At 33.0% G+C, this 25850-nt stretch overlaps 5 protein-coding genes across 14 annotated transcripts; 2 read left to right on the forward strand and 3 right to left on the reverse strand.

The window, feature by feature from the left end:
- Positions 1-6830, reverse strand: LOC126849241 (uncharacterized). Of its 5 annotated transcripts, XR_007687378.1 has the most exons (5): positions 6100-6223; positions 5489-5797; positions 3918-4191; positions 3113-3834; positions 1-1113 (listed from the first exon to the last, which is right to left on the reverse strand). XR_007687378.1 is itself a non-coding variant. In XM_050590913.1 (4 exons), the coding sequence occupies exons 3-4, from the start codon at positions 4126-4128 to the stop codon at positions 3473-3475; spliced, it is 573 nt and encodes a 190-aa protein (XP_050446870.1). In that variant the 5' UTR covers positions 4129-4191; positions 5566-5797; positions 6100-6223; the 3' UTR covers positions 2785-3472. The 5 variants fall into 5 exon arrangements, 4 of the variants coding, with proteins under 4 accessions (XP_050446870.1, XP_050446869.1, XP_050446868.1 ...); XM_050590913.1 differs by lacking the exon at positions 1-1113 and having other exon boundaries at positions 2785-3834; positions 5566-5797; XM_050590912.1 differs by lacking the exons at positions 1-1113; positions 6100-6223 and adding an exon at positions 6814-6830 and having other exon boundaries at positions 2786-3834.
- An 82-nt stretch (positions 6831-6912) lies between these two features.
- Positions 6913-10665, forward strand: LOC126849196 (ubiquitin carboxyl-terminal hydrolase MINDY-3 homolog). The gene is made up of 5 exons (XM_050590821.1): positions 6913-7246; positions 7613-8015; positions 8139-8407; positions 8530-8827; positions 8959-10665. Exons 1-5 carry the CDS (start codon positions 7141-7143, stop codon positions 9263-9265), a joined length of 1383 nt encoding a protein of 460 aa, XP_050446778.1. The 5' UTR covers positions 6913-7140; the 3' UTR covers positions 9266-10665.
- LOC126849163 (another transcription unit protein-like) lies at positions 10631-13578 on the reverse strand. Its single transcript, XM_050590763.1, has 6 exons — positions 13442-13578; positions 12579-13286; positions 12028-12452; positions 11295-11885; positions 11002-11206; positions 10631-10845 (listed from the first exon to the last, which is right to left on the reverse strand). The coding sequence occupies exons 1-6, from the start codon at positions 13485-13487 to the stop codon at positions 10679-10681; spliced, it is 2142 nt and encodes a 713-aa protein (XP_050446720.1). The 5' UTR covers positions 13488-13578; the 3' UTR covers positions 10631-10678.
- Positions 13579-13839: 261 nt separating this feature from the next.
- LOC126849217 (peroxisome assembly protein 12) lies at positions 13840-17725 on the forward strand. Of its 3 annotated transcripts, none has more exons than XM_050590872.1 (7): positions 13840-14034; positions 14500-14807; positions 15105-15213; positions 15329-15528; positions 15617-15985; positions 16086-16171; positions 16258-17725. In XM_050590872.1, exons 2-7 carry the CDS (start codon positions 14688-14690, stop codon positions 16367-16369), a joined length of 996 nt encoding a protein of 331 aa, XP_050446829.1. In that variant the 5' UTR covers positions 13840-14034; positions 14500-14687; the 3' UTR covers positions 16370-17725. The 3 variants fall into 3 exon arrangements, with proteins under 3 accessions (XP_050446829.1, XP_050446828.1, XP_050446827.1); XM_050590871.1 differs by having other exon boundaries at positions 14607-14807; XM_050590870.1 differs by lacking the exon at positions 13840-14034 and having other exon boundaries at positions 14044-14807.
- LOC126849169 (merlin) lies at positions 16702-24173 on the reverse strand. Of its 4 annotated transcripts, none has more exons than XM_050590781.1 (9): positions 23612-24173; positions 23415-23544; positions 23118-23323; positions 22311-22538; positions 21971-22180; positions 21762-21868; positions 20595-20724; positions 20146-20484; positions 16702-20025 (listed from the first exon to the last, which is right to left on the reverse strand). In XM_050590781.1, exons 1-9 carry the CDS (start codon positions 23696-23698, stop codon positions 19648-19650), a joined length of 1815 nt encoding a protein of 604 aa, XP_050446738.1. In that variant the 5' UTR covers positions 23699-24173; the 3' UTR covers positions 16702-19647. The 4 variants fall into 4 exon arrangements, with proteins under 4 accessions (XP_050446738.1, XP_050446737.1, XP_050446736.1 ...); XM_050590780.1 differs by having other exon boundaries at positions 20574-20724; XM_050590779.1 differs by having other exon boundaries at positions 21762-22180.
- Positions 24174-25850: the final 1677 nt, after the last annotated feature.

A 25850-nucleotide genomic window follows, 5' to 3' on the forward strand; every position in this document is an offset into this window, starting at 1 on the left:
CAAAGTTGACATATTTCGTACAAATCAATCGGCTAAAAAATAAATGATTCATTCCGTATATATGAAGGCTCTATATAATAAGAACTCAATTAATATGCTTAATTTGTCATCAATTAAGCATGTTAAAAACTCGATCGATCCATCTAAGAAATTCGATACTCTAATTATGCGGGTCGCGCGTAAATATACGACCAGATACTCATTTACGACAGATATGTAAAAAAGATGATTTGAAATATGATTCTCCGTTTCGTTCGTAGAAAGCTCGCAAAGAGAATTAAGTTTCGGTGATATCTGGTGGGAATCCGTTTTTCTTTTCCTTATCGCGATCGCTAAGTACATCTTTGCGACGATATCAGGGCGAAGGTATCAGAGCGAATCGCGAACGCATAAATCCAACGCTACATAAATTTTACATCGCTTCTCATCTCAGATGCGAGTGAATGTACTCGCTGTGTAATGTTACATGTATATGATATGACGCAGTTCTCTTAGCGCGCGTGCACATAAATCATTTATTATTATATGTAAGTCGCGAGTATATTATATGTAACTCTTTGCCCACCCCGATGGTGGAGCGATTGCGTGATTTAAGATTATCTCCCTCTTCTCTCTTCCCTTCATCTATGTGTTTAATCGATGGTTATTTTCTTCGGTTATTACAAACAAGAAATCATAATAGAAGCTCGTAAACAATTAGCTATAAGTGATATAATCAGCGCGATAATTCGCGCTCAATAAGACCCGATTCGCTTTTACCTTCGAGATAAGAGGTCGATTACTCAATGTTTATTCTCGTACCTGCACAGTTGGAAAAATCGATTCGCGCCTCGACAAAGTGCCTCGCGAAAGCGGCGGACCTGTCACGCGCAAATGTCGATTCTAATTAATAACATTATGTGATTTTTGCACGAAAGTTACGCGACTAATGGCTGTCGTCGCAGTCGTCGTAGATGACCAGTTTCACCGGTGCCGAGAGATTAGGAGAGATCGTCGCTGGGATACATTGGAACTGTTCTTAATTTCGGATGACTCCTCTGGAGTTTCTTTTATTGTAATGTTCGAGTCCGTCTTCGAAAACGTATTCTCACCTACATGACACCTCCAATACACCTGTAATATTTAAGATCAATTAGGCCCGTATTTTTAACACATTCGTTTAACATGATTTTCGATTTTTCGCTTTGTAGCCACGTTGAATTATGAATGAATTTTTTCCTCGCACTATAAATACGATCGACGTAAATTAATTGTTTTTAAATGTTTGATAGTACAATTAATGAGATATGGAAGAGAAAAATACATTTTTATCTTCCATTAATACAAAAAAGCGAACAAAACGAAATTTTCACTGAAAATATAAATCTTGAAATAATCAATCAAAATTATTAATTCACGAAGCAAAAAAATAATCATTATAGTATCTTTTCTAAATCTATTTCAAATGCAAACTGTTTTATCTTGATTTATCGTTCACAAAAAATACACACGACTTTTCGCTTTTGATGTCATAATCGAATGCGTAGAGTCGCAATAAGATACTAGGAGTATATTATAATGTTAAACGCGCGCTCGTCTGGATATCTGCCAGAGGATCCGTAACACGCAATTTCAAAAGAATAGTCCTAAGAGTATAAAAACGGTTAAAGGTTTCTCCGTGATACGACGCTCGTGCAATCGTCTTCGAGTGTCGAAATCGCATTATACATCTCTCTTCTCTCTCGCCCACCCTTCGATATTTATACCAATTGCAAGAGATCCAAAAATTCTTAGATAAGGTCGGGCTCTAATCTTTCGAAACTTTGAAGAATCTAAGAGACTTTCGACGGTGGTTCTCAAGGCTGTTGGGATAATCTATCTATTAATACGTCGCCGACATTTAAACGATATTGATTACGGGACTGGAAGCTCTCCCTCATGATCTGTGACCCGCGCGTAATGTATATGATAATAATAGAGATAATAATATTTATCTCGAAGAGAAAGAAAGCCGAGAAATTAGCGCGCGCCCTTGGCCAATATATACATATATGTAGCTTCGGTGTATCGATTTCAAAATCTGTTCCTGGCCGTGTGAGAAAAATCGCATCGACGAGTCTCGATTGGGCCGATCGGGCCTCATAGGTCCTCAACCATGGCCGCCCACTTGGACGAACGGTAGAGCGCGATGGGTGAAAGTCAAACTAATTACGACGAGTACATACACACTGCTCCGCGTTGCAAAACCAACACCTCGCGATTCGCACGTCTCGCGAACGAATACCGGACCGCTAAACCGGAACATGTATTACTCCGGTGCTTATCTCTTCTTTCGCCTAATCTCTCTCCGGTAATCTCCGTGAATGCGACCGATCCCGTTTTCCTTTTTCTTTTCTCTTACATATTGTTCATTGTGTATAATTCTTACGTGTATTCCTCCACCGAATCGTTACACATACTTTTTGCGGTATGCGCATACCGTTAAGATCTATTCGAAATATATATATAGATACTTCGAGTTAAGCGAGAAAGAGAGAGGTGTATGATATGTCATAAATGTATATATCGAATATCACGAATTATCGGATCATAAAAACGAGACACCTGTTCGGCAATGTGCTCCTCCATCTCATACCCGATTTACCGGATAAATTTCACCGTAAAAATTTCACCATACGCGCATAAGATTGTTGAAACTTGCGAAAGCATCAGAAAACTCTCAAACGACATGCTGCGATAAGCCACTTTAATATATGGATAGATTGGTATAGAAGATTTTGTCATCTAAGAATATGTGTTGTAAACATATCTATAATTTATTGAAAATGTTTTATCCTTATATAAAAACTAAAAAAAAAACTATATATGTTTTTACACGATGAGAATGTTTTATTTTATCGCATGTGATAAAATTCTTATTTAATTACATTTGCTTTCATTCTACGTAATTAAGAAACCAAGAGATCTTCATTGTCTACATCTATAAATGGCTCATTATCAACCGAGCGTTAAATTAATTTTGAATAACATGTAATTCTATACTTATATATCGAGATGTTAATTATCCTGCAGCGGGCTCGTCGGTAAAATCATTCAATCACTAGACCTTCGAATATCCAAAATTAATGCTTACATCGTACTGTTTCATTGTACTGTTTTGACTTTCTATCATACTTTCAATTACGTCGCCATTTCTCCATGAAAGTCGACGGCATCTCGAATTGGTGGATTGGCAGCGTTAATTTCGCGCATTATTTGCGCAAGATTATTTTCCACAGATTGATAATAATTACATGCAATAATTGGAGAAGGAATCTTGAAATGATTCAATGGAGAGTACAACGGTTATCTCGCATATGAACGTCACTTTGGATTGATCCAATTTTAAATTTCAGGATCAACGTTCGTTGATAGTACAAAAGCATATTGACGTCTCAGCATTTTCGTCTTAGCTAGTTTATTCAGTATATTGCTAGAGATCGACACGACAGATTTATGAACCCTCGACCTCTTTTGTTTCATCAATGACAGGAGTACCTCGGAATATCGAAAGAAACCAGTCGAAGAAGCCATTATAGCCAGAAGATGCTTCTTCGTTTAGATGCGTGTGAATATCGCTATTCTCAGCATCAGGCAGAAAGGAAGCTAGACCGCCAAGGTCATCGAGGAAACTCAGGTCGATCTCCTTCTCCTCTTTGGTTGGCGGGTTCCTTTCGATAGTCGCACGAGAGATTTCACCTTGCGCGACCCTGACGTAATTCCGCTCTCGGTGGTCACCACTGTCGGTGCTGACCTCCATGTTAACAGGAGGCACTTCACGCCGTGAAACCTTGTCGCTGGTGTTCACTTGCTGGCCTGCATAAGGTCAAATATTCTTATGAAATAATATTTTCACTTGGCGGTGCGATCTCTTCGCATGAAAAATCTTTCTCTCTTACCTCTCAGTTTCTCCCCGCCGTCGTCCTCCTTTAACGGCCGAATTTCTAGCGGATTTATCTCGAGTCCATGATACATGCGGATCTTCCATATCGGATACTTTCGTTGATCCAAATTCGACGGTAAGATAATCTTAGAATCCAATGTCGTCGGATCCGACCATAACATTTTCGTTACTACATGATAATCCTTGATAATCTTGTCGTTTGGCATCGTTTCTTCGATTAAACAGATCGATTGCGCGATGATACAGCCGAGGAATAGTAATGGCGTAATCTAAGGAAATGATAAGCAGACTTTAATACAGACGTTTCGTAAGACCGCTTTTATCGTTTGGTATTCCCGGCGTTTCACTTTTAAATCGTAGGATGTATTTAAATTACTTCCGGATAATATTCATAAATTACGAATAAATATCTCGACAAATGATGGAGCATTACTGATTTCATGAGTATGTCCACATACACGCACACACACACACACACACACACACACACACCTATATATATATATATATATATATATATATATATATATATATATAATGTATATATAGTATATAATATATAATATATAATATATATATAATATATATATGTATATTTATATAGATTCTAAACTCATTTCATTCCATTCTTTCGACACCACAAAAGCGAAAGCAGGTCGGAATCGACGTGGTTCACCGATCTGCGATGGACCACGGCGTCTCTAACTAAATACGCAAATGTATGTTGGAAAATATGCACATAGAGAAATAACATAGAAGAGATCGTAACCGCGAGTGTGTGCATGTGTATGTTAAATTGAATAAATTCTCCGAAGCATCCAAGTGTTTAGAGGCTCGCATGCGTTACACGTATCCATTCACGTGCTTGCAAACATTCGTTCGACTTGCAGAACGATTTGTCGGCTTGACAATGAGAGATCGTTTCTTATATAACAAAGATACTTTTCTCCGATATTACTCCGTAATTGCCGGCGAAATTATATGAATGGATCATTTCTGAAGCCGAAAGCGGTGCATGGAAGGTCATTACTCGTCGCAAAATGTGCTTCCGGTGTATTCTTTCGACATAAATTTGCTCGGTCAAGATTAACCGAAGGGACGACATTTGAATGTTTAATCGCGCTATATATATGAATGCTGCGGTTGCTTCAATTAGAATAATAATGTAAAGAGCAAACTTCCCAAAAGTTACAATCACACATACATACTTTCGCGTGTAAACCTCGTTATTCTATTTTTAAGTAGGATCATAAGATCTCGGAACTCGCTAGTAAAAAGTATATATACGATCACTCTCGCGAATCCGTACTGGCAGTTATGATTCATTAGGCCCGGCAGAATCTAATTATGCTACGCGATTAGCGTAGCAAAGTGCTCGAGGAGAAAATAATATCGGCAAGTCTGGCATAAAATGTTACGTGTCTTCGTCGCCACGACACGTCTTTCTTCTCTGCGAAGCGTCTTTGCTAATCGCGATCCATTAATGACGATCAAAAAAGAAAAAAAACATGTATGATGATAAAATTAACAAAATATATATAGCTTAAAAGGAAAACGCTGACTCGCCTTTAGGTATCTCGCAAACATGTTTTCCGCAATGTCCCGGTTTACACAAGCTCCTGACTGATCGTCGACTGACTTACTGATCATCTCGAGAGGTATTCGTTTCTTTAGATTAGACTTCGTTTTCCATTATTTCGGGCTTTCCAAAGCGTCTCTGAAGGACATCCGTTATCTCTCCCTCTTCCGCGAAAGAAACATTTTCCGTATACTTTCCTCGGAATTCCAATCCTCGCCTGCTCGTCGAGTCATCACGGAATGCCTACCTTCTCTGCCGCCGTAGATTTACAAGCCGTGACTTTCACTCGGAATGCCCTATTACGAGTAATAACGAATAGAGCAATAATGAAATATGAAATGTATAAAGCGTTAAAGATTATTCATCATATCAACAAATACTGCGACTATATATATGTAACTATAACTCGCGCGAGGCGATTTTAACGAAAAGTTTACGTTAATTCTCTCTGCTGTATTAACTTTTAAATATAAATAACGAAATAAATAGAAGATAACTAAGGCTTCGACCAAAGTCCGATCAATTTAATATTTGGTTCATTTAAGCAGAATTTAAAAATTTGTATTATATATTGATTATATATACGAGAGAATTATACCGTTAGAAATTTTTATGTTGATTGTCCTACGATTAAATTAATTGGAATTTAGTCGGAGTGATCTTAAAATGATGGAAATAGAATTCTTGACAAATCTTTTCAACAGCCAGACACCTCCCCCCCTCTTGCCTACGAAAGAAATATGATTCGCGTTCAAAATATCACGCATATATTTACATTTTCTAACAATAACAAATAGTTATCGCGTCAATGTGTCATCCTTAAGTCATCCTTGCTTAGGATACACACATATACGCGTTGAAAAGAATTCTATACGTATAATATTACCTTTATATTTGTTGATTTACCTTTATATGGCTCGAGGATGACTCGTCAATTACAAATACATAATAAGAGAGAACATATCCGCGGATATTTCGATATATCGTTCTTTTGAGAAGCGCCGTGAACATGGATGCGAAAACTCATTTTTGCGTATAAACAGTAAATTCCCACTTTAGACAATTGTATTAGCCATAAAAAGAATTATAAAAATTATTATAAAATTAATTTTTATTATTTATTCAAAGAAGAAAATAGAAATTTCTTTTAATGAATTTTTTGCGGTCAGCAAATTTTTTTTGTAAAAATAGAGAAAATTGACGATATTTTAATACGCATATTAAAGCACCGCATATGTCCCTATAAATATTACATTGATAAAAAAAAGTATCATATAATTCTATAATTCTATAAATATTTCTATAAGATTACAATTTATGCTTGTCAGCGTAGTGTCTCTTATCGCCATTATCAGTTTTCCTTCGGAAAAGACTCCTTTATAAATTTCGTAAATCTATGGTCTAAAGCGCGAACTTACTTAAAGGAAAATTCGTTCAAAATGGCGGCGTACTTGGCAGTTGTCTGTTGTGCATAATAGGTTATCAGGGTGGTGTGACTGTATGTGACCGATAATTGTTGCGAGATCCTACGAGAAGCTAACGTACAAATATTCGAAAGTAGTATTATGATCATGTCCAGATAAGATTCGTGTACACGGCGCGTTTTAATCTCCCGTATATTTTGCGTATCCGGAAGATAATGGCCGAAAATGTCACCACAACCGACGACGAGGTCCTGAAAAATATTAAAACCCTCCTCTGGGGTTCGACCGTCAAGGAGGACATTTTTAAGCGATGGGCGCAAGGTAGCAAAGAGTATTACCCCTTGGACGATTGTATTTCTTAGAGACAGATGACCATCATAAAGTCATGCACGTCATATTGCGCCGGTGTAATGGCCGATGAACAATGATAATTGTCACTGAATAATTTTCACTGAAGACGATTTGAGAATTCACATTTTACGATACCCTTCATGTTATTCCGCAGTCTCTTCGAAGACTCGCTTCACAATCCTATTGATCAATTTGATAATTTAATACTGAATAATGTTGAGAAGATACACATGTGTATTTTACATAATATAGAGAATCATAGAGATCTCATAATGAAATATTATAAGCTTACACTTTCTTGGATGCATATCTATAATAATTATCATTTGTATACAGGCTTTTACTTCAGTATAGATGAACCTACCGCACTTGTACAGAGAGAAGGGGGGCCTTGCGCCGTGATAGCCTCGGTTCAAGCATTTATCTTGAAACAATTACTATTGGAAAGCGATGTCACAACTTGGAATTCTATCCAGTCCAAAAAGTGTGATCAATTACTTGTAAAAGCTATGATTGAAATTATAAATCAAGCAGTTAATGTTCAGGATCCCAAGTATTCAATAGTATATGTCAATGATTCCAATGACTTTGTGTCTGGTAAAGAAAGCTCTAATTCTAAATTGACAGAGCCCGCAATAAATTTAGCCCAAGATACTAGCGAAGCTAATCAAATTAATGAAACTAATTTGGTCATAAAACAAACGCCATTGGAATCGGAAGTTTTTCATTCTCAATTAAGGTATGCTCATATGTTCATGTTCTAGAAAAAAAATAAAAAATATATATATATATAGATTTAACCAATGATGGAAATTTCATTTTTTACCTAGTCATTAATCATATTTTACTCATTGTATTTCAGGATATTTATTACAAGAAGCATTGATGATGTCGAGGATTTCTTCACAGAACGGATTGGAATGTTGAAAGATGAGTATGGTGTATTGCTGCTACTTTACACAGTGATGTGTACAAAAGGAGCTTCGGAAATATGCCTTGAAATGTTGGAACCCATAGAACCCATGATTGATTCCACCTATGGATATGGAAGCCAAAATTTAATAAATTTAATGCTCACTGGCCGAGCAGTCAGTCACGTTTGGGATCACGATCAGGACATTAGTGGATTAAGTGAGATAGAGCTGTTTTGTATTTCTTTAAACACAATATAACTATTCACATCTCGTAATTATATGTATCTCTTATACATATAATGAACTTTTTTCTGTATTAATACATTATATATTTTGTAGAGTTACGTGGAATAGATAAACAGAATAAAGTGGGATTCTTGACTCTGTTAGAGCACTTACGTTATTGCGAAGTGGGAACATTTCTAAAGTCTCCATCACATCCAATTTGGGTAGTGGGATCAGACACGCATTTAACCGTGCTCTTCTCCACAGAGAAGCGATTAGTAAGTCCGGAAACACCAGCGGAACGAGCGCGAAGAGTTTTTAAACGCTTCGATCCGGAAGGGAATAATTTTATCGCTGCAAATCAACTGGAAAATGTAATGGCGGAATTAGGACTAGTAACTGATGCAGAATAGTATGTGCTCTCTTCCTCTCTCTTATTTTTTCTCTGCAGATTATTTATATCGATATTGTATTGATAAAGCTATATAAAAGTATATTAAATTTGATAAATATTTTCATGGAAAATTGTGGAATGTATTGCAGTGTCAATATCATAAGAAGGAAATTGGATAGTGAAAATCTAGGAATAATACTTCTTGCATTGTTCATGGATGAATTTTTCCCTGAGGAACCATGCATGTGCCCGGATACATTCGTCTTGTATCACTACAATGGTCTGCAACGTAGCAATCCGGAAAATAGAGTGAAGTATCACATGGGACAAGCGGTATTGCTCGAGTGCACTGTGAAGTGTATCATGGATAGTAATCCAATGCTAACAGTCCTGCAGACAAAGTGGCCAAGAATTGAGATACAGTGGGACATAGGGCGGAATCCTAGTTTAAATTAGAATTTATAAACTGTAATATACATACATACACCAAACACAAACACAATAGGGCCGAACGCATAGAGTGACATGACCAAGCGCTTCTATAGAATATCGTTGAGAGAGAGAATTATCACTTTAAGATCGTAGTCTAGTCAAATCGGCCATCCTCTGATTCGTATTGGTGAATATTATAAAGAATATTGATTATATACCTACCAATAAAAAAAATTTTTTTTTTTTTCACGGAAAGTATCTTTAACACACATGGTTAAAGAGAAAATCTATTTCAAGTATTTTATGTCATTTAATGTTAAAATAATACTGCACTATCTATGTCAATGAGATTCAAACTTATTTTTATGAGGATGTTTAATATGTATTACCAAGACTACAATCTCTAGTTCTCTAATTATATATTTTGCACAAAAGAAAATATCTCAATGAAATTTCTTAGCAGAATAGAATTTAATGATGGTCGATTGCAAATAGTTTATTATAATGACACAAAACAAGGTTCTCAAAAGGATTCTACTTATTCGCGCAGTTTACTTCATAATAAAATTATTCATTTTATGGCGGAAAACAATGGATTCTCTAGGCGAGCTTAAATAAAATTCATTTTGTTGTACATATTATTAAATGATAGATAAAGTATATTATATAATATATATACAATTATATAATATATATTATATAATAAAATATTATATATGCGATGCCATCATTTTGAAACTTTGAGTGCGTTATTTCACAATTTTTGCCATAAATATGAGTCATGTTTTAAAAAAAGCGACTTTTTAATCAAATTATTAATTTTATCAGCTTATTTTGATCAAAATTTCAAATTTTATTTTATTTTCTTCTAATAAATAATGTAGCAAACTTATGAATGCTGTAAAAATCAATGTGAGATAAAATGGCGCATTTTCTCGAATATTATTTAATAATTTTCATTTATAATTGTAATTTTTATTTTCGATTTCTTGATCAATGTTTATTTTATATAACTATTGCAAAAGTGCAGCAATGTTAAATAAACTTACTACTTTTAATTAAAAATAGTTATTGCAATCTGACTTAGTCTTGCAATTATTTGCAATAATTGAAACCCAGATAAAGATTTTCTACTAATTATAAATTGTGAATTCCATTATTTTTTATCTCGTTATTCTTCAATTATATACACATTTTAAATCATGTTTTGATATACTAAAACAGATCAATTTTATATGCTTGCAATTTTATATTTAAATTTATCACTATATTATCTCTATTTCAAGCGTATATAATATTTATTATTGTCATATTTACATTGTATAAATCAGGCACGATCTATACTTGTACTATTTACAACTAGTATGTATGGAATGGTTTGCCTTACATTATCATATAAAGATTTTTATTTACTAAATTTTAAAGTATGTATACATTTTAATCACTTGCATCGTCAACTTGATTATCATCTCCACCACTTCCTGCAGATGTTTCAGAATTAGATTCTTCATCTGAATCTTTAAGTGCCTTTCCTTTAGAATTCTTTTTGGGCCTATGCGTTTCAATGTCTGATCCTTCTTCATCCGAAGAATAAATATTTGAAGCTGCAGAGAGACAATAATTTTTAAATATCGCAGAAGAATTATTGCGCAATATTGTTTTTAATATACAGAATAAATCAATTTAACATTTTATGTAAAAGATATAAATAGATGATGCATTTTAAAGTTATTTTTTTTAGTATAATACACAGAACTGACCTTTAGAAGGAATTGCTGCGACTCCCTTTTTATACTTATTTTTTATGGCTGCCAAAGAGATTGCACCCTCATCATCGGAAGCATCGTCATGATAAGCATCGGCACTATATGCTCCCGCGGTACGGTTAGTGTTCCTAATACCACTAGTACTTTTCTTCGTTTTGTTTTGGACTCGCATAGCCATACGTAGTTTTTCTTCTTCTTTCTAAAACAAAGAAGAAAGATACAATAATATATTGAAGGAAAAGTATGCAGAAATCAGTTTAACATAATACATAAAAAAATTGTAATACTTTTATCATTTCATATCTGTTCTGATCTGGATTCATTCCCACTTGAGAAAGAACTTTGATACCAGACGTCTTTTGCGATCTATCAGCCAGAGACATAGTCATTTTCCTGTGCGTGAACGATTCGGTAGAATGTGGTCGGAAAGTTAATTTTGTTCTAAACACTGCTTGGCCTTGTAAACCGGTACCTTGACGAATGTAGAGATGGTTATGATCGCCCTGTAAAGGCTGCTTGTATACGTCGAAGATTTCCGAGCCCAGATGTAATGACATGCTACCGTCCGACCACTTGATGAATCTCGCATTGCTCTCTTTCACTACTTTTCCGTCATCGTTAAATGTTTCTTTCCATCTCAATGTATTTTCAACTTTGAGCTTCAATCGCGCTCGTCCTTCCTCGTCTAGTGTTTCCTCCTCATCGATTTCATCCTCATAGGTATCATGATCAAATGGCCTTGTTTCAACGGACAAGAAATTCGGCAACTTAACAAAGTGAATTTCACGTCCAAGATCGGTAGTAATTTTCGGAATTTCTACATCGATTCTAGTTTCTGGAGGTGGTTCTGGTTCTTCTTCTTTGTCTTTATCTTCTTCCTATGCAAAATATATTTAACGTTAGAACATTCGCGCTTCTCGTCAAACCTCATTTTCTCGGATTAAAAATAAGTCGTATCCTGAAAGCTCATTGTGAAAGGATGTAAAGATTATTTTTCTATGTTTTGCTTCATTAACTTACATCTTCGATGATGGCACGATGACTCGGACCTTCCCCACCGCTCTCGGATCTGCCACGACTATGACTTCGACTTCTACTTCTGCTTCTGCTTCTGCTTTTGCTTTTACTTCTGCTTCTACTTCTACTTCTGCTACGACTTTTGCTTCTACTCTTACTCCGGCTATGGCTCCGTTCTTTCTCTTTCTCTTCTTCCTTTTTATCCTTTTCGTCGTCTGTGCTAATGTCACTTGCATCACCGAATAACGCGTCTGCGGTTGGAGCAACGCTGTTCTCTTTATCTGCCGTCTCGTTTTCAGAATCTGAATTTATTATCGGTTTAATTCGTTTGACAGTTCTTTCTGCATCTGAACCTGAAGCAGAACCACTGTTTTGTCGTTTAACTTTTGATCGTTCTTCATCGCTCTCGTCAGATTTTGGACTTCGATCTAAGCAAAAAATAAATTCCATAACATTAGATATGATAAAAATATAATTTTAACTTATTGCAAAGATTTTACACAAAAAAAAAAAAAAAACATTCTAAATATAAAGACTAATAGAACAAAACAAACCTGTTTGTTTAAAGGACTTGTTTGATTCATTATCGCTCTTATCGTTTTTCGGACTCTTGGATCTTGATTTCTTATTATCAGATTTTTCAGAACCTGCTCTTTCCACCGATTCGTCAAACTTTCTCGAGGACGCGGAAGAATTCGAGCGCCTTTCCGCTGGACTGGCGGAACCCGCCGATTTATTACTTCTTTGCGAGGAAACGCTTCTAGATCGGCGACTTTTTGGCGAATCTGATGCATTGGATGCGGGAGAAGCTGGAGTCTTAGACTTCCTTTCCGTTGAATGGGCAGATCTTGAACTGACAGGTGACTTTGGACTAGAAGAACGTACGCTACCGCGCGGTGACGGCGATCGCGATCTGGGTGACTTCTGCGAATCTATCGAACTGTTGGAAGCTACCGATTTTGGACTGCCACTCCTAGATCTCGCGGAAGCAGATTTTTCGCTTTGAACGGAACCAACACTCGAACGTCTCGAGCCAGATCCGCCCGACGGGCTCTCAGATTTGCGGCTGCCATCCGGCTTGTTGGACTCGACGGTAGATCTCGATGCGCGGCTGACGTTCGACGCGGGCGAAGCCGGCGCGCCATTTTCATCCTCGGAGTGCTCGCTCCTGGCATTGTTGGATGTTTGTACCGGAGCCTGCGATGCTCGACTACCGCTACGACTAGATCTCGATGATGCGGAAGCGTTATCGGACTCGGAACCTAAAAAAACAAAACCATGGAATCAGAACATGATTTTCGACATAACCTCAAAAGTTACGGAATTAACTGCTTCCCTTACATCATTAACATTAGATTTATAGACATGAAGAATATACAAAGGAACAGTGCAAAAGTAGAAATCAATATTTACATACCAGAATCGCCGCTGGAATCGCGCAAAATTTCTCGCATCGGTGACATGTTCACCCGATTTAAATTTATCTTGTAATCTGTTCTACGATCTGTTCTTTACAGCTGAACTGGCTGCACTAGGTCAGAGTTTATCTTTTTCTCTCCATATTAGAGAGAGAAAGATAAGCTCTGAACTAGTGCAGCCAGTTCAGCTGTAAAGCACAGATCCCTTATGTTCTTTATGGATGCGTTTAAAAGTCACAATCGTTGAGTAGCAATCGAACGTGATTGGTTCTTACTTCTAGAACCAACAAATCAACGTCGAGTGTTGACAAGACAATGCTCAACGGTTGTATTTTCTGAACGCGCCCTATAACTGAACAAACTGAACTGAATAGTTCAGAGCTTATCTTAAGCGAGGAGCACACACTTTTGCATAAGCGCATACCATAAACATAAAGAAATTGATTGGATCCACAAATGTATGCAAAGAAAATGAACCAATCAATTTCCTTATGCTTATTGTTATGCGCTTATGCAAAAGTGTGTGCTCCCCGCTTTACTCTTTCCAATGTGAGAGAAAAAGATACACTCTGAATTAGTGCAGCCAATTCAGGTATAAAGAACAAGCCTATATTTATTTTAATGGCGCATCTTAGAAACAAAATAAAGAAAGTTCATTTCTTTGTAAAATTTGTGTCAACCCGTTAATATTCACATATCCTCTATAATAGAAGCGAACAGATCTGATTGTATTTAGAATTGGTTAAAAAAAGAAGACCTTTAAAGAACTTTAAAGATAATATATAATTTTATTTAAAAGGAAGAATAATAAATAAAAAAAAAGTATAGATATAAATGTGTGCGAGATAACTGTCAAAGTTGGAAGCTCTGTCTAAGAAAAAAGAAAAAAAAATGCGATATCGAGACTCTAATTTAACATTTTCGTTACATATGCGAAAAGAACGCGTGGACGGATTTTTGTCCACGTCCATCTATTCTAAATATTTGCCGCGAAGAGAATATATAATAAGAATATATAATAATATGGAATATATAATAAAAATTATGGACTTTGTAGCTGTTACGAAAGCATGATCAACATGTGGAAAAGAAACGTTGCATTAACTTCAAGACTAAGTTATTCCGAAAGAAACGGTGAAATCATCAACAGATAATATATTTCAGATCGGCGCGAAGTTAATACTTCGACAAACAGATTGAATCTAAAGATAGATCTCGACGTGTACATGCGTGTACAAACGAGAGATGGCAGAGAAAGGTGCTCATTTGACTGGAACTGCATACATCAGGCCTTCTATCTTTGAAATTATTGCGCAAGAATCTCTCGCGTCTACCCTCGATCCAGCTTTTAAAAAGATCCTTTCGGTACATTATGTTGTTTTGAAATATTTTTCGAACAATGTGATTATTCCTTTCAATCATTGTTTATAAGAGAATTATATCTATTTTCCATACATAGCAAATATATGTTTCTTAAAAAAAAAACATTCTGAAATATGATTCAGCAAACATATAAATTTGCAAATATATTTCACATGTAGATTTTATTGAATAGTAATTAATAATAATGTTTTATATTTCTTGTTAAAATCTTGTACATGTGAATTATATTCATGTTAAACTTAAAATATATATAAACTTTTTACTAAATTTTTATTCTAGTTTCTCGTTTCTTTTAATCCTGAAAGATATGGACATATTCTTCAATGGGCAGACGAAGGTTATTTAATTTTTAATATATTCCTTCAACGATATTATCTAAAGAAATATTGTAAGTACTCTTGTAATAACATATTTGATAATTGTTAATAATAATATTTTGCTGTAATTTATACAATCTTTTCTGTAGAAACAAAAATTTTTTTTCATCACATAATTGTTTTCAGCCGCATCGTTTTCTGAAACATTTTATGGTTTGAAACGTGTTGCAGTAGTCGATTCTAAACTCAAAGGAAGCTTATCATATAAGCAACAAATACTGTCATTGATATTGATTGTAATATTTCCATATCTAAAAAATAAACTTGCACAACTCAGTTTGAGATATCAACTCGAAGAAGTAAATGGTAGAGATATATCAAGAGAGGTAAGTTTAAAATATATTTAAGAATCATCATCTCTTTAAATATGTATTGTGCAATAACTCGCTAATAATATTAAATATATTAATTCAGAGGGGGCAAAAATTCTTTCGTAAATACATTGTTAAAGGACATTCAATTCTTTTTATAACGTACGAATCGCTCGTACTGTATAATTACATACTTTACATATCGCAAAAATCAGTGTATCCATCACCTTTGCTAAGATTACTGTCTGTTACACTGACATATGCCGATCCACACAATGCTCTCACTATCACAGAATTATTGAGGAAGATAAAATACAATTCATTCACCATTGGCGATGGATGGAACATATTTCAAAGATTTGTCACTGGATCCCTTGAATTGGGAGCTTTTCTCTTACAATTTCTCTCATGGTGGACCCAAGAAAATTACAATATGGACATCATGAGTCTTCCAGCTCCGCCACCTCCAAAAGTAAAAATAAATTATATAAATCAGCATATAATTAAATGCATCATATAAAATCAAATAAATAATTTAGTTTACCATGAATAATATAATATTGTCCCAATAGGTGCCGAATGTTGCACAGCGATATAAAGGAATCTGTCCACTTTGTCACAAACCTCATCATATACATACAGTGCTTATGGTATCTGGGTAAGTGTGTGGATAACACCTATTGATATACCTTTATTATCTTATTTTTAAACAAAATAATGAGTTAAGTTAATTTAATTTTTCAGTTATGTTTTTTGCTATCAATGTATTTTATTGGAAATACAGAAAAACAAGAGATGCCCAGTAACACATTATCCTGCCAAAGAAGATGATTTAATACGTCTATATATAGAATAAAATATATATATGTATAAAAAATACATAATTTATACTATTTATAATGAAATGTATTATATATAAAATGTGCAAAGAGAAACAAAATCGAAGAATAAACACTGATTGCCATGTTTATAAAACTAATATAACATATTGTTTTAGAAAATTACTTGTGCATGCGATATTGAATTACATTTATATATATATTTGTAGAAGAAAAAAATTAACATTTTTCTCAAAATAACATTTTATTTTTTTTATGACACTGCAGCATAAATGATACTTTTATAATCAGTTACTAATATATATACTTATAGTCTTTACAAGCTTAAATATGGAGAAAATAATATAGCTTAGATTTTTAAAGATTTATATCATTATTGTAGAGTTACACAATTAAATAGCGACACAATAAAACATACAATGAATTGAAGAATAATGAATAACATTCCAAGAGATTTATACATAATTTAAATGTGGTCGTCTTTTTAATATCGAGCTCCTAATATAATTAAAATGCTTATAGTGACTATTGCATATTATGTACAAATCACTATCTAAAAAATTAAAATACTACCTAAAATAATACAATAATAAGGCACATTTTTTCTTAAAAATACACTAGTTTCTAGTAGTTTAAAGCAATTGTTTTTATGCGCAATGAAATGTCAATTCCTCTTCATATTTGAATAAGTTTCAACTTAAAATTTATTTAAATACTAATATAAATATAAATCCAAAAATATAATGGGAATATTTACTATTTGATAGATACACTGGTATCAATATATATATATATATATATATATATATATATATATATATGTATAGTATATATATATATATATATATACGATTGTCGCGCGATGATAAAAGAATGTAATCATATCATATAAGATTCAAGCATCAGTACTTATTAATAATCATATCTAAAATACTGAGCGTTACAAAAAGTACCAATTAATATAATTTTTTTTTCTATTCTAATTTTAAATAAAAAATAAGGAAAATATGCTCAATGCAAATTTCAAAACTGATTAATAGCGATTAATAGCAGGTAGTTTGAAACCACAATATTTACAGATGTAAATATTTTCTTATGTCATACACAATACTGATCCATATTATTTTTCATTGTATCTAATGTATCCATATACAATAATAATACAACACTCAAATTATTGATTTTATACATGGACACATAACACGATAATTTTAAGGCACAACTCGATTAATATGGGCAGTTAAAGTGTATATGTGTTTAAATCTTAATTCAATATGATATTTGCGAATACCTCGAAAATAGAGTAACCCAATGTTTATAACAATATGTATATATGAATCACAGATAACATGTAGGTTTGACTCGGATGAAGATGAAGAAGAAGAAAAAAAAAAAAAAAAATCCACAAAGGAATTTCTTATGTATACACGCACACAAGTGTATATGTGTGTGTGTGTGTGTGTGTGTTTATAATTAGAATATATTATATATAAAACATTGTATATATTCCATGTACAGCCTGTATAAAATATAATTATATATGTTTAAAACAGTGATAAATGTATCTAATCATGTTTATATTGTTAAAAATTAAATGTACAGGCATATAATTATGACAGTTTTTGTTACTCTAATTGGATTAATTAATCCCTGTAGATAAATTTATAATAATTTGGAAACGACAAGCTATGTTTTCATTAAAAATATGTAATCATTTCTGACAATTTATATCATCTCACTGACTCATTAAAGTTATAAATTTAACATGTTCAATCCTGCCAAATTGATATTTAACTAAATATAGTTACCTGTTCCTTTTTTCATATAAATAGAGCAATTTAAATATAAAAAAATATATAAAATATAGGGATTTTCAATAAGACAAGAGACATCAAGGATGGACTACCTTGTCAATCATATATGATTAACAAAATGTAAATGAAAATTTATCTGTCAAGCTTGTGACTGATGTGGCAATCAATGTGTTAATAAGTAGGCACAACATATATACATACATACATACATATATATATATATATATATATATATATATATATATATATATATATATATATATATATATATATATATATATATATGTATATATGTTGTGCCTACTTATTAACACATTGATTGCCACATCAGTCACAAGCTTGACAGATAAATTTTCATTTACATTTTGTTAATCATATATGATTGACAAGGTAGTCCATCCTTGATGTCTCTTGTCTTATTGAAAATCCCTATATTTTATATATTTCTTATATTTAAATTGCTCTATTTATATGAAAAAAGGAACAGGTAACTATATTTAGTTAAATATCAATTTGGCAGGATTGAACATGTTAAATTTATAACTTTAATGAGTCAGTGAGATGATATAAATTGTCAGAAATGATTACATATTTTTAATGAAAACATAGCTTGTCGTTTCCAAATTATTATAAATTTATCTACAGGGATTAATTAATCCAATTAGAGTAACAAAAACTATCATAATTATATGCCTGCACATTTAATTTTAATATATATGCCCATATAATGTCGAAACATTTATGTGTCTACTGGAATTTATAATACACGGTGAAACAAATATATGTGTATATATGAATCTGTTTTTAATGTAAAATATGAAAATAATAAATTTATTTTGATTTGTTCGCAAATATGCAGTATATTCATATATGCAAGTCAACTAAATATTTATATGCAAATTTATCTAAAATTTTGTATCATAATAGCATAAAATGTACATATTCTATATACAGAGTATTCCATTGTTATATTAAATTAAAATAATTTCAAAAAATTTGTTATCATAACACTTAAAATTGTTATCATAACACTTAAAATTAAAAAAATCGAAGTAGAGATGTAGCCTCATTTGAATACATATAAATGACTGAAAGAATCAAGAATTAATACATAAAGTCTAAATTAGCTAGCTTATTGGTAAAAGTAATAGCAGGGTTAGATTCCTAGCACTCACTCTTAATATTTTTTGTGCTTATATATTTGTATTGGAATGTTTTGTAATTTGTAATATGTAAATTCAATATTCAATTTTTATATTAATAAGAGATTTTTGTTAAAAAATTCAATTTCATTGAGAAATCTGTTAGTTATTATTTGATGCAGCTGGATGGAACACTCTGTGATATAGTACATTTTTGAGTATTACATATGTACGTATGTCTGTATGATCTTATTTTTCGAAATTCAATTACTATATGACTACTAGTCATACATTCAATGGGTGTCTATCAACAATTGTTTTTTTTTTGTTTTTCAAAAACTACAATTCTTCAAAGAAGGCGACTCTAGCTTTAGTAGATCCGGATTTCACCTTTTTCAGTGTGCTGTATTTGTTCTCACCAAGTCGAACTTGTTCCTCATGCAGTTGATCTAATTCACTCTGCTTCTCACCGACTTTCAAAACTTCAATTTCGGAACGTAACTCCCGTAGCTGTTCCTGCAAATTTTTACTTTTCTCCCAATAATCACTTCGTTCCTTTTCAATTTCTAATGAAAGTTGATCAACGTCTCCATCGCCAATAAGATCATAAGATGTTAAATCAGGTGGTAGAGGTTCTGCGTCCAACTGCAGAGTTTGAAGATCTGCCTGTAGATCTGATGGAAGCACTTGCGTCGAGGGAAATAGATTTGGCACAGGCTATCAACAAGTTAAACAAACAATGTATAAGTCAAACTTATATATGACTAAGCGTTATATAAATAGCTGAATACATCTTTCTATATATCACTCTGTTTTTAAATAAAAATTAGTACTTACCGTTATGGTAGCGGGTATGTAGGCGTTTCTACTGAGGAATTCCAGCAGCTTCTCTTTAGCTTCTTTCTCGGCGACTCTTGCACGTAACAGCTCGTCCTTTAATCTTTCCGCTTCAGCAGCTCTGCGCTCCGACTCTTGGACCAGTCTTTCTGTTAATAATTCAGCCTCTCTGGTCTTTCGTTCTAAGTGGACCTTCTCTTCTTCAGTCTTCATATTATTCAGCCGTATACGCGTAATTTCTTGTTCTGCTTCTGATGCTTTCTGACTTAAAAGCATTGCTTCTTCTTCGGCTACGCGGCTTTTCTCAGCTAAAAGATCTGCAGTCTCTTCAGATCTTCTCTATAAAAAACACAGTATCATTTTAATATAATATAGATTAGTTCATATTTTTATTTAATTTATAGTTGTTATATTTTTTATATCCTTACATATATACAATCATATCTTACAAGAGCTTCATTTGCAAGACGTATTTCCTCTTGGTATTGTAAAAGTCGATGCTCCATCGCAGCCTTTTCCCTCTCTGCTGCTTCTCTCAATTGTTTTTCTCGTGCTAATTTGTTTCTCTCAATTTGTCTCCTAATAATATCATAATTATTTGCAAAGAAGCTTCAAATAATAATATAAATGATTAGAAAATATGTATCTTACACTTATATTTTATACCTATATAATATACATGTTATTTATATATTTAAAAATTATCTAAAAATTCTGTAAAAGAGTTCTATTTTCTGTAATTTTTTGATTAGTTTGTTAAAATATATGTGTAAGAGTACTGCATAAATAATTATTTACTAACCTTAATATATACATATATAAAAAGAACACAGTGTCGAAAACACATGTCTAAATATCGCTTCCTATAAAATTGGCAAAAGAAAGAAAAGCATATTTTGTTTTGTTGTTTTGTTAGAAATATAATGGCTGAATATAAGAAAGATTAGAAAAGCTGTATTTTAATAAACTTTTTTCAATATCCAAACAAGAATTATTCAATCTATATTTATTACCTTCATAGATTATTAACCATTTTAATTTGTGGAACATTTTAAAATTTAAGGTAATATTACATTTGTCGTATGACAAAATTTTTAAGCAAACTCATTAGTTGCAAAATAAAAAATTTCTTGAGTCAAGAAATTAACTAATTAATGTGCTTAAAAAGTTTGTCATACAACAAATATAATATTACACTATGTTACTCAAAGCATGTTAAGTTCTGGCAATTATTAAATCGTTGCTGCATCGCTATAAAAAAATAAAGAAAAAAAGCATATTAAATTTAAGTTTATTATCTTACATTAAATTTATTTTTCTACTTTTCTTGTACACATATTGTCCATAATTATAATCCTAAAGGTAAAAATAATTTGATTTTCCAATTTGATTAGCAATTAAATTATTAACCTATGGAAAATATAACAATTTTTTCATTGTTTTATGAAGCATATAATCAGATGGCATTTATTAAATTCCAAATTACATTATATTAATTAAAAAACTCGGACAATGAGAGATTATGAATCAATCAAATATCATTTCAGATACAAATATGAAAAACATCTCTCGCATCAAAACAAACTAGTTTTATAAAAGAGTATGCATTTACTTGCCTCGATTTTTCCTCCTTGGCCTGCGCTTTCATCTGCTGAACCTCCATGGAGTCCGGTTTGCGCCTCCTCATGTACAGATCGTGGTTGCCAATACACAGGTCCAGGATCTTAACAAATAATATGTGAGCAGCTTTGTCACTATTATGTTCGTCCAACCCTAAAGCTATCAAATTCTTCACCCAGTTGGCAACATCTGACTGTTTCTTTACCAATTTGTTCATGCGAACTTTCTGCGAGAAGAACACGAAGTTTGGTGACGTTTTCTCCACGGTTTTGATTACAAACTTCTTGTCATCAAAGCTGATGTGACGAATTTCCGACCATTGAAATGTAGTCTTCGGTGCTAGTTTGTTTTCCTTCTCATAGATATTCAATCCCAGTGCTGTTACTCCAAGCCAAAGATCCGTCTCCTTCTTATTCTATAAAGCAAGAACTTACATTAAGAATGAATCAAGTTTTTCTCTTAATAATAATGCAAGTAATGTAAATTTAAAAACTAAGATAAAAATAATCAATGCAGAGTTTATCAACTGACATCTTAACACTTACACTAATAGGAAAATAGTTTACACCATACATATCGAGATCTTGAGTAATCTTAAGATATTCCATTTCTGCTTCGTCGCGAGACATGCCACGATGATCGGCATACCAAATCTTTATCCTGTCTTCCCACATTTCTGGAGTCATTTGGTATTGATCTATAACTCGCTGTGGAAGCAAGTCTTCGCTGGCAAGCATTCCAGGGCGATATGAAACTTCATCATAATCACCATACTAAAAATTAAAATAAAATTTACAAAATCTTTTATTACTACAGACACAATTAATGATAAATTATTTTAATTATTCATCTTTCATTTTACACATCTTTTATACATAAAATTAATTTTTTTAACAATATATTTAAATTTTAAAATATAGTTAATACACTATAATATTTATATATAAAATATCTAATGATACAGTAGATCCCTAACTGCAAAAGTTTATTTGCTTTATAAATAGAATTCTATTTAATGGGTCTGCTACAAGTTTTGGACTTGATCCATCTCTCGTCTAAGCAGCTGATATTATGATCCAAAATGTATATAACTTAACAAATATGATTTTAAAATGTTTAGATAGATTTCCAATATATTTTAATCATATTCAAAAAAATATCACATATAAGTATAAAATCATTTTTTACATTCTCTACATCTTATATATCTTGTACATATAAAAATTTCAGATCACCACAATTTCAGAGACACAAGTCCATGATTCATTTAAAATATATTTATCTATTGTATTTAAAATTAATTTTATAAATCATATAAGAAGCTTTCCTTGTAAATTATTATAAGAAGATACCTTTGCTTGGACAGCATAAGAAGCAAGTAACACGGAAGCTTCAGGTGGGCAATAAATGTCCATAGATAGTATAGCTTGCTTCACTTGTAAGAAAAACAAATGTTGAGTCACTTCTTGCACAAGTTCTTCGGCTACATCTTCAGGATAAAATTTCGCCAAGAACATGAACGGCGTCGTTGGTTGCTGGGAAATGCCCTGATCCTGTACTGTAATCAGTTCAGCGTCATTACAACAAACACATTCAATGTCATGTAACACTCCAGATGTCAAGCAAAAACAACAATCGATTATAATCACCTTTCTTATCTAGTTTTAGCCAAGAGATAAAACCCTTCGAGTCTTCGTACTGGAGTCCAAAGTACCACGTTTCTCTCAATCCTATCGTGCGGCACACCAGGTCGAATAGATCCCTACCTGTAGATCTCCACTGTAGCACAAAAAATTGCGTCAATAGGCGAGGACATCTACCAAGTCACGATATGACTGCACATCACCTCCAGATTGAATTCGAGCTCCGCGTCCAGGGTGCATACTTTCACGGGGAAGGATCTCCCAGATTTCTTTCTGCGAAACGGTGACATCTTCACTTTTCGTTGCTTTCGCTCGGCATCGCGAAGGACGTGTTGCCGATCGCTTGTCGCGACTTATCAGAGCTCGCACCGATTTTAAATAACATTTCGACGCAGCAGCGACATTTTTTCTTTTTTCGCGATTTCGTCGAGGAACGCGATTGAATTATGAGATTGAACGAATTGAATAGCCTTACATATCACTATCTCTCGCGACGCGCGTGTCCTCTCCCGTCCCGCGTAATGCCGGAACGTAATCGCGAACGTCTAAGATCGTCACAGCTCTCGTTCAAATGTATGACATTCTATCTCGCGCGCGTGTTCACATCCTGTCTGACTCGCTAATTTCATACATGATCGCGCATTTGATATTTTTCGAATGTAACACAAATACACATGCATATGTACGTAGGTTTGCCGTTTGAACCGCCAGTTATTCCGCGGAAATGCACGAAATTCCTGTCAATTGCTGCGTCTCTTTCCTACAATCGATTCGGTTTGGCGAACGAAATTTTGAAATTTTAATAATGCGACGATTGTATCGATCACGCTAATTATCGACAATTGTGCATGCAGGCAATGAATATACCGATAATTCATCGATAATGTCATATCGTTTCTTGTATGTGTTTTATAAAATATCGTCTTTCTCTCTCTCAATTAAGAATTTTTTCCTACACTGATATTACATTATAATTAAAATTAATTACAGTTAACTTTGAAGAGCACTTTAGCAGATATTAATTTTCTACTTCATACGGAAGTTTATTTCTTTAAGATTTCTTTTATTTATAAATACTAGAAAGAGAAAATACAATTTTTTTAAAATAATTTATTGCTGTAAGAAGAATTATATTAATTTTATTCCAGTCGTATTATTATAGGTAATTTTGCTTTTGCTCTGCAACATTGAAATCAATTTTGTATTTATTATTATTAATAAAACTGCGTTCTGTTCACAAAAAAATCTAAAGAATCGATTAATCGTTCGTTTTCTACATGTTGCATCATTTTTTTGTCGGCCAATAATACGATTATTATCTTTTCCTGTATTATAACTCATTCATTATAACTGTTTTACGTGAAAATAAGCGGAAAAAGTATGCAATTCCGGTTAACGGTTAAAGTTGCGAAATAGTAGACATGCATCGAACGATGCTGGTATATATTAATATTCGTATGTTCCGATTTCGTGGCATACAACTTGCCGCATATGGGATAAGGGAAAACCAGAGAGGAAAATGAAGGAATGAGAGTAGAATTGGCGGTTCTTTCTTTGGTAAAACGAAAGCTATAATATGGTGTAGCGGGAACACCATACTACGATTGACAATGTATGTCGGGGGTACCAATAATTTTTATAAGCAGATTTTGTAACTCGATGACAAAATTCAGAGCAGAAATCTATTTTAATATTGTATTTTAATATATGTGTGAATTCTGATATATATATTTTTTTGTATTTTACTTCTTCAGTTTTATACATATAAAGTTATAAATAAAATTCTGCCTTGAATTTGTATGATCGTCTGATGAATTTATGTTAAAAACTTATTCTAAGAGTTTTCGCAAACTAAACATCGTTGCTGTTAATGAGAATTCAAACTTTCTTTTCCGGACAATATCGAATCTCTCATACTCTAATTTAAGGTATTTAAGGAATTCACGCATGCAAAAGTGAAACGGAGAAAAATAATAAGTGCCTCATAAACAATTTACAGCTTCTAAAATACAGTTTCTAAATTTTTATTTGCTTGTCAATATCTTGTTTCTACAACATGTAACGTTGTATGTATGTGTTACATATTGTTTCGCTTTAAACTTGAATATCACATTTACAAATATGTTCTAAAAATATAGAGCCTTCTGCAATTATTATCTTATTGTCAATTTTGTTTTAAATTTAAATTTAAGTAATAAATTTCGAAAAGAGCAAAAGAATATTTTTTAAAGTAATGATCATACTTTTCTACTTTGAGACACAGTTGTATCTTGTACAATTTCTACTTCACTCTCCTAAATCTTTCTTTTAAACACGTCACAACGGACAGTGTTTTTTGTCAAAACTATTCGAAAATCAATTTAATTGCTCCGCTGAAATCGAGCGTCCTAAGTATAATGGCACGCATAATATTTGAGAATGAAGGAGAGGAAAATTGAGGAG

Source organism: Cataglyphis hispanica, chromosome 4, assembly GCF_021464435.1.
Source record: "Cataglyphis hispanica isolate Lineage 1 chromosome 4, ULB_Chis1_1.0, whole genome shotgun sequence".
In the NCBI taxonomy this organism is placed as follows: Eukaryota; Metazoa; Arthropoda; class Insecta; order Hymenoptera; family Formicidae; genus Cataglyphis; species Cataglyphis hispanica.

Bases quoted from the DNA above. Each gene is read 5' to 3' on its own strand.
- LOC126849241 (XM_050590912.1), bottom strand. From the start codon at position 5,572: ATGATCAGTAAGTCAGTCGACGATCAGTCAGGAGCTTGTGTAAACCGG. The intron at 4,192-5,488 runs GCGAGTCAGCGT...TCATTTCCTTAG, and splicing joins TGTTTGCGAGATACCTAAAG to ATTACGCCATTACTATTCCT. The intron at 3,835-3,917 runs GTAAGAGAGAAA...GACCTTATGCAG, and splicing joins CGGCGGGGAGAAACTGAGAG to GCCAGCAAGTGAACACCAGC.
- LOC126849196 (XM_050590821.1), top strand. From the start codon at position 7,141: ATGGCCGAAAATGTCACCACAACCGACGACGAGGTCCTGAAAAATATT. The intron at 8,408-8,529 runs GTGAGATAGAGC...TATATTTTGTAG, and splicing joins TCAGGACATTAGTGGATTAA to AGTTACGTGGAATAGATAAA. The intron at 8,828-8,958 runs GTATGTGCTCTC...AATGTATTGCAG, and splicing joins CTAGTAACTGATGCAGAATA to TGTCAATATCATAAGAAGGA.
- LOC126849163 (XM_050590763.1), bottom strand. From the start codon at position 13,487: ATGTCACCGATGCGAGAAATTTTGCGCGATTCCAGCGGCGATTCTG. The intron at 12,453-12,578 runs GTTTGTTTTGTT...TTTTTTGCTTAG, and splicing joins CAAGTCCTTTAAACAAACAG to ATCGAAGTCCAAAATCTGAC. The intron at 11,207-11,294 runs GTATTACAATTT...TCTTTGTTTTAG, and splicing joins ACAGATATGAAATGATAAAA to AAAGAAGAAGAAAAACTACG.
- LOC126849217 (XM_050590872.1), top strand. From the start codon at position 14,688: ATGGCAGAGAAAGGTGCTCATTTGACTGGAACTGCATACATCAGGCCT. The intron at 15,214-15,328 runs GTAAGTACTCTT...AATTGTTTTCAG, and splicing joins ATATTATCTAAAGAAATATT to CCGCATCGTTTTCTGAAACA. The intron at 16,172-16,257 runs GTAAGTGTGTGG...TTAATTTTTCAG, and splicing joins ACAGTGCTTATGGTATCTGG to TTATGTTTTTTGCTATCAAT.
- LOC126849169 (XM_050590778.1), bottom strand. From the start codon at position 23,698: ATGTCACCGTTTCGCAGAAAGAAATCTGGGAGATCCTTCCCCGTGAAA. The intron at 20,725-21,761 runs GCAAGTAAATGC...TGATATTATTAG, and splicing joins GCCAAGGAGGAAAAATCGAG to GAGACAAATTGAGAGAAACA. The intron at 20,485-20,573 runs GTAAGGATATAA...TGTTTTTTATAG, and splicing joins TAAGATATGATTGTATATAT to AGAAGATCTGAAGAGACTGC.